General features: G+C 34.3%; 1 protein-coding gene across 1 annotated transcript in view; it reads left to right on the plus strand.

Moving 5' to 3' along the window:
- The window catches only part of dlst (dihydrolipoamide S-succinyltransferase), a 29,956-nt gene extending 23,139 nt beyond the window's left edge, over window positions 1-6,817 (plus strand). Inside the window, exons 11-15 of the mRNA XM_048190214.1 lie at window positions 606-736; window positions 2,424-2,497; window positions 2,710-2,793; window positions 3,260-3,427; window positions 6,178-6,817. Coding sequence (XP_048046171.1) covers window positions 606-736; window positions 2,424-2,497; window positions 2,710-2,793; window positions 3,260-3,427; window positions 6,178-6,312 — 592 coding nt within the window. The 3' untranslated portion in view covers window positions 6,313-6,817. The remainder of the gene's footprint in view (window positions 1-605; window positions 737-2,423; window positions 2,498-2,709; window positions 2,794-3,259; window positions 3,428-6,177) is intronic.
- Window positions 6,818-8,157: the final 1,340 nt, after the last annotated feature.

Below are 8,157 nucleotides of genomic sequence, written 5' to 3' on the forward strand. Positions count from 1 at the left end.
TCACTTTCGTTATCAAAGTGTTAGTCTTAATGCTAACCAATCAGACCATCAAGATACCATCCAAAAATGCCGCCATAACCAGAAAAAGAAATAAAAATATTTCATCATTTCGATCATCGTTTTCATGCTCTATACTGTTAATTGCTCTTAATCCTGTTACTTATACACTGTTTGTGTTTCAAACCTATTTGACTTTTTTCCTGTGGACCACAAAAGGGTTTTTATTCTTCATGCAGTTCTTTCCATACAGTGAGTGAAGTCACATGTATTTCTATAGCGCTTTATACAGTACAGATTGTTTCAAAGCAGCTTCACATTAATAAACAGGAAAATTACCACTGTTATGTTCTAAAATTCATCTTAAAATTCAGTCTGTTTCTCACACAAATCTATCATATGACTTCAGAAGACCCGGGAAGCAGTGCACGATTCACATGGGTATGTTTTATGATAGTTTGTCAGTGTAAATCATTCTGCTGAACTTCTGCTTCAGTATTTCATGGTTGAAAGTCATACGGGTTTGGAATGACATGAGGTTGAGCAACTATTCCTTGTAAATGTTCAGTTGCAGATGTCTTACATGTTTCCTTATTCCTCCACGACAGCAACATTACAGAGATGAGGAAACAATACAAAGATGCTTTCCTGAAGAAACACGGTATCAAACTGGGCTTCATGTCTGCGTTTGTGAAAGCTGCTGCCTACGCTTTGACAGACCAGCCTGCCGTTAACGCTGGTACGTGTCTCCACACACACACACAAGTTTGAACCTTGCTAGTTCAGCATCTGACCACTTCAGATTAAGCCACTGCTAAGCGTGTGTGGTTATGTGGTTGTCTGTTCGAGTCTAAAGAACATTTTTACAGATTACCTTTCAGTCGCCCCCCTCCTCTCTTTCCTTCCAAACCTCATTGGCTTGGCCTACATAGACAGCCTCGTTTAACACGGTTTCATTAGGCCAGTGTGTGTCTATATTTGCCCAGAGTCACACCATTTCATGTTCTTCATTGGATACTTACATGTACCTGCTGGCCAGGCTGTCGTATCTGACCGAATGCTGAAACAGACACCTGTAGGGTTGTCACAATCTGGGTTATTATTGTTCACTAAAACGAAAACCATGAACTTCTGTTACTTGAAAGAAACTTTAACTGAGATAAAATGTATATAAATGTGGCATTTAGTTTAACTTGATGTACTAAAATAACTAAGACTAAAATAAATATAAAAAATAATAAATATATTATAGACTAATAAACTAATAAAAATTAAACTCAAACACACAACAAAAATATAAAAATAAAAACGAATTCCAAATATTCATTAAAACTGAAATAAAATATAAAAAACTTATTTCAACAGATGCTAAGGAAACATTGCATATGAAATTAACTTTATTTACTAAAACAAAAACATATTTAAAAATGACAAACCCACAACAAAATTACTAACAATTAAAATGAAAACAGAAAATATCAAAATAAAAACTAATTCAAAATATGAATTAAAAACTGAAATAAAATATAAAAAAAGGTTTAACTTGAAATACTAAAATAACTAAAACTGAAATAAAAACATTTAAAAATACAAAATCTAATAAAAATACAAAAACGCACAAAAAATTACTAACAATTAAAAGGAATTCAAAATATTAATAAAATAAAATATAAAAAACTTATTTCAGCAGTTACCAAGGCAACATTTCTCATTTGCATTTAGATTAACTTGATTTACTAAGAAAAAAACTAAATAAATAAAAATTTATTTAAAATTACAAAAACTCACAAAATTTCTAACAACAAAATGATTTTAAATAAAATATAACAAGACATTAAACTAAAACTGAAATAAAAACATTTAAAAAAAAAAAAAACTAATTCAAAATATTAATAAAATAAAATATAAAAAAAACTTTTCAGCAGTTACCAAGTTAACATTTCTCATTTGCATTTAGATTAACTAAACTTAAATTAATTTAGATTAGATTTACTAAAAAAAATTTAATAAAAAAATGTATTTTAAAAATGACAAAATCCACAACAAAATTACTAACAATTAAAATGATTCAAAAATGATTTAAAAACTGAAATAAAATAACACATATAGTTCATTTTAGTACATTTTTGTACACTTGATGTGCTAAAATAACTAAAGCTGTAATAAAACGTATTTAAAAATGACAACAAAACACAACAAAATTACTAAAAATGAAAACCAAAAATATAAAAATAAAAGCTAATACACAATACACTAATATGCTTGAGAATTTAAAAAGGCAATTATTCAAATAAGTGTGAAATTTATTATAAATAACAAACTAGTGACATTTATTCAAAGGGAAGTAATTAATCGAGTAAACAGTAAAGAACAGGTCAAATATACTGTATACTGAAAGCTGTTAATGTGTGTTTTTATCTGTGCAGTCATTGATGACACAACCAAAGAGATCGTGTATCGGGAATATGTGGATATCAGTGTGGCCGTCGCGACACCAAAGGTAATTCCTACAGATTTATTCCTCTTATAAAGCCTCCGAAAGCGTGAATCTCATGAGACCCACCGTTCAGAAGTTTAGGCTCAGTAGGATTTTTTGCTTATGCTCTTTATTCTTTAATCTTGTTATGGCAGTAGAGTGATTGTTGCTGTGTTACTGTGCAGCTGATCTTCAGCGTCTCTGTTTCTCATCGCTGTCTCTCTCTCGTCTCACAGGGTCTCGTGGTTCCAGTGATCAGAGGCGTGGAGGGAATGAACTTCGCCGACATTGAGAAAACCATCAACGAGCTGGGAGAAAAGGTGAGGCAGATGGATGCGTCTGATTTGTGCTGCTGTCTGAAGACATGGTTATTTAGCTGCAAATGGAGCAACTAACCAGAAATCTTTATTTAGGTAAATATGTTACATGACCTAAAAAAACAGCGGTGGTGTCACTGGTAGAGCTGATGTCAAGTGATGGGAAAAATCAAACCATGTAATTTCTGAAAAATACTGCGGTTTATTCCTCTAATGACTCGGTCCGGTTTTAAGAGCGTTCATCAGAGCACCTTTTACTTTCATGCTTTTAGCAGATGGTTTTTATCCACAGCGACTTACAAAAGAGGAACAAGAGCAAAGTGTCAACAATATTCAGAATATATATAATGCCAGGTTTATTAGACAACTAGATTAGGGAGAAATGCAAAGAAGAAAAAAGACTTCTTAAAAGTGTCAGATTGAATGTTTCTGGGGGATTTCGGACTTATTTTTTCTGGATTTCCCACAGGCTCGTAAGAATGAACTTGCTGTGGAGGACATGGACGGTGGCACGTTCACCATCAGTAACGGAGGGGTGTTCGGCTCCATGTTTGGGACACCGATCATCAACCCGCCACAGTCTGCCATTCTGGGCATGCATGGCATCTTTGACCGGCCCGTGGCCATTGCTGGGAAGGTTAGATGTGAACATTTTGTGTCTTAGAGCAGTTGTGTTTCTTCATAGAGGAAAACTTAAAAACTGTTAAAGACAGACCTACTAAGAGTTCAGAGGTTGTTAATCAAATGTTGAAGCCATCTGTTCACATTATTTCAATGTATTTTTAAAATAATCCTGTTTAACAGTGGAATTTGGGCTGAAAAATTACAATTTCCATGATGCTGTACAGAAAATTCCACCAATCAGAGAATTGCACCAGACTTTAGCTCCGCCCACTCCCATTGAGCACCACAAATAATCGAGTCTCGCTGCACTCTAAAAATTAATGTTAGCTCTACAAAAAAAAAATTAACGCAACAGTTTACATCAGTTTTTTCAAGTTTTGACAACTTTGAGTGAATTTACGTTCAATCAACAAGTTACATTGAGTTAGAGGAACTTAATTTGTAGCATAAACACAAATTTTTAAGTTGAAAAACCATTAAACCATTAACCATTAAAAACCATTAAACCAAAAAAAAAGTTGCTCCAACTACCAGATTTGTAGCCCTGGAACCAATTAATCTTATCTATTTCAGTTCAAATCCACAGCTGTCACAGCACATGCTTACATAACTTATTTAACAGGTATATTTAATGAACAAATAAGATATTACTTGTCACTGGCATTAGTGCAGTCATTGTTTATAGAGTCAATGTAGTGTTTACCTTCCTTTATCTACTCTTCAGCACAATGGGAAAAATTACAGAAACTCTTTTAAATGTCAAACATAAAACACTAACAGGTCTTTACCTTCACTAAAAACAAATAAATACTTAATTTCAACATTTATTCTCCATATCCAGTCCTATACAAAGCATGCTGGGAACTAGAAATCCACTGCCAAATTTCTGAAGTTAAGACAATTTCATTAAGCTGCTACAACCTATTTTTTTTAAAAAAGCCATTTAATGTAGAAATTTGAGTTTAAATTACAGACAATATTAAGTTGACGTAACGATCAACATTATGTCAGAAGAACTCAACAAATTAATGTTTGCAACTTGAAAGGTTTAATTAAAACCATAAATTAGAATTTTTAACTTGCAGCCATGCATTTATTTAAGTTGTGGTAACAGGTCCCCTGAATTACTTATTAGAATGCGTGCTGTCTAAATACTTCAAATTGTTGAGAGTGCAATTTGCAATAACAGAATAGACTTTACTTGTGTGAGGACATACTATTTAAAAAGCCAATTATGCATTTAAATAAGTGTGAGATTTGTTATAAATCAATAAACTAGTGACATTTATTCAAAGGAAGTCCACAATGTTTTCAATTAATGAATTGAGTAAACCGTAAAGATCATGTCAAATATACACTGAAAGCTGTTAACTGCTGTTGTTTTTATCTGTGCAGTCATTGATGACACAACCAAAGAGCATAGAGGAAACTGATTTTTAATGATAAATTATAAAGTCAGCCCTACTGTGAGCTCTGAGGTTAATCAATTATACAGTATATGCTTTTGTTGAAGCCTTCTGTTCATCATTCAAACCTATTTTTAAAACTGTCATGTTAAAGGGTTAATTTACCCAAAAAATTAAAATTGTCATTAATTACTCAGCCTCATGTCGTTCCACACCCTTAAGACCTCTGTTCATCTTCAGAACACAAATTATGATATTTTTGATAATTTTTTTTTATTTTATTTTTTTTATCTCCCATAGAAAGCAACGAAATAACCACATTCAAGGTCCATAAAAGTAGTAAAAACATCATTAAAATAGTATTTTCATGACTTCATAACACTAAGGCTGAACCACTGGAGTCATGTTGACTTTGTGTGCACAAAAACAAAACAAAAATAATAACAACTTTATTCAACAATTTCGTCCCTCCCGTCAGACTCGTACTCTGTTTTTCAGCTGTATAGAAATAATACTATAGAATAAAGTCATTATTTTCGGGGGGTTTTTGCGCACAAAAAGTATTCTTGTCGCTTCATAACATTAAGGTTCATCCACTGCAGTCACATGAGTGTTTTAACAATGTCTTTAATACCTTTCTGGACCTTGAATGTGGTAATTACGTTGCTTTCTATGGAGGATTAAAAAAAAAAAACTCTTTGATTTCATCAAAAATATCTTAATCTGTGTTCTGAAGATGAATGAAGGTCTTACGGGTGTGGAACGACATGAGGGTGAGGAATTAATGCTAAATTTCATTTTTGGGTGAACTAACACTTTAACTGTAGAATTTGTGAAGAAAAACTACAGTACCCATGATTCTGAGCAGAAATTCCACCAGTCAGTGTCATGGCGTGCAAATCGTGCCAGAAGAGCTCTTTAGCTCCGCCCACTTCCATGAAGCACCACAAATGACTGAATAGAGTTGATCCAGATGTGCTCTCAAAATACTTTTTAAATATGTGCATATTTTGCATTAAAATATATTGTTTCTATAGATATAATCAACTTTAAAAGAGTACGAATTGGATTATGCTGTTTGCAATGCTTCATGGGATTGTAGTTCTCTCCCTCACTAAAGCCGATAAGTTCACAGTCTTTGTCTTTTTGTCCGATTTTCAAATACTTTTCTGCTTCAAATCAAAGATTGTGATGGTGTGATTCTCCTCGGTTCATGGATTAGGAAGCGTTAACAAAGACTTTATTTTGAAGTCCTTATGGGAAAAATGAATGGAAAAACCAACAGCGTGGAAAAAGTTCACTCGTGCTCTTCTTTGCTCATTCTCAGACGTTGTGTGTGTTTTCTGGCTTTGTTCAGGTGGAGATCAGGCCGATGATGTACGTGGCTCTGACGTACGACCACCGTTTGATTGACGGCAGAGAGGCGGTGACCTTCCTGAGGAAGATCAAATCGGTGGTGGAGGACCCTCGGGTGCTGCTGCTGGACATGTGAACGCACTCAAAAGAGCCGCAACTCGCACAGAACGGTCATCGCCACCCGTCTGACACACTAGGGGAAGACGCGTCACTGTTAGAGTAATTGATGGCAGCAGGTGATTGGAGTGGATTCGCATTGATTAGCTTCATGTCGAGTTGTTTTACCATGTAAATGTCCGCTGGGTTTTCAGAATATTATGGAGTTTGTCGCCCTCGCAGGAAAGCCGTCGCGCTGTCCTGTCCTTCTATGTACAATTCAACACACAAACCATGACCTGTGCAATTATTTGTTTCTAAATGATGAATAAAATATTAGTAATATACAGTATGTCATATTTAATCTCTTCAGTGTAAAAAAAAATCTTCGAACAGATAAGAACAGTTCATCAGAAACACTATGTTCCAGTGTGTCGCAGGTGTTTTGTTTTTTCACCCGCACAACTCCAGACGATCAGATTCTGTCTGCCCGTGTAAAGAACCAAAACTGAGATTTTAAACAATAAAATGAATGAAATGCTCCAGCTTTGTCTTTTTGGCTTTATTGTTCAGAAACAGAAGTGTGTCTGTATGCACAGCTGAGGTCAGTCTGATCGCCTTCAGTGATGCCTGTAGCCTTAAAAACATCAGAATAAACTGAGGGATATCATCCGCTGGTGTGGACACTAATGTAGTTATCGTTATACTTATTGTTCTTAGTATGAACAGCCTTTAGTGACAATCACAGTACATACCAAGATGAAGCATACATAAAATATTCTGTGTTCAAGTGGTAAGTTGCTTTGTTCCATCTTAAGCTAAATACATTTGAAATACATTAAAATAGCTTTGACATAAGTATTCTTTCTGAATGCTAACAGGGTTGAAAGTTTTACAGTGTAATTTAACATTGATGCTGATAATTGTGCAGAAACCCACTTTCAATCATTTGATAATGGTATAATAGGGTTGACAAACAATAAGTGAACAAAGAGACCTGTCTTGAAGGGCTTCATTTCCTGAAAAGAACTTGTTTATTATTAATATTCTCAAAATGTTATTTACATATAGACTATAATAATATAATATCATAATTATTGGAATATTTTTAACGGTTTCCCAGCCATTGGCGTGATTTTCTGGCAATCCGTGTTTTTACTGTTATATGGTAGGGGGCACTATTACACTTCTTCTTAAAGGGGACCTATTATGCCCCCCTTTCACAAGATGTAAAATAAGTCTCTGATGTCCCCAGAGTGTGTATGTGAAGTTTTAGCTCAAAATGCCCCACAGATAATAATCTATAGCATGTCAAAATTGCCAAACAAAATTGAGCAAAAACAAAACGCAGTTTTTGTGTGTGTCCCTTTAAATGCAAATGAGCTGCTTCTCTCGGCCTAAGAGGGAGGAGCTTCAAGAGCTGATTCTCCCCTGTCAGGATTCAGTCAGGACGTGCTATAATGACAGAAACTGAATATATGCTGCATGGAGATAGAACAGGTATAGTTTAGTTTAATTACGGTTATAACTTATATTGTCTTTTGTTTTAATCCACTATATTAGTACAAGCCTGTTTACCGATGAGATTTATGACGTTTATTGTATTTAACACAAAAGATTGAAGCGTCCGTTTTCACTCTAGAAAATCACTGTAAGAGCTTAATAAAACACAGTGCAAGTGTGCATTAAAATATTATCCATAAACTCTCTCTCTCTCTCTTGCATTATCATCACCAACATAGCGAAGAACACAGAAACACTCGTTACAACAGTACACAAATATATAAAGACCTTATGCCTTTTCGGGTGGTGCTTAATAAACTGGTAAACTTTATATCCGTAAATCAACTCCGATGAACTGTAATAAAGTGCTCTCACCTTCATT

This window comes from Megalobrama amblycephala, linkage group LG5, assembly GCF_018812025.1.
Source record: "Megalobrama amblycephala isolate DHTTF-2021 linkage group LG5, ASM1881202v1, whole genome shotgun sequence".
NCBI lineage: Eukaryota > Metazoa > Chordata > Actinopteri > Cypriniformes > Xenocyprididae > Megalobrama > Megalobrama amblycephala.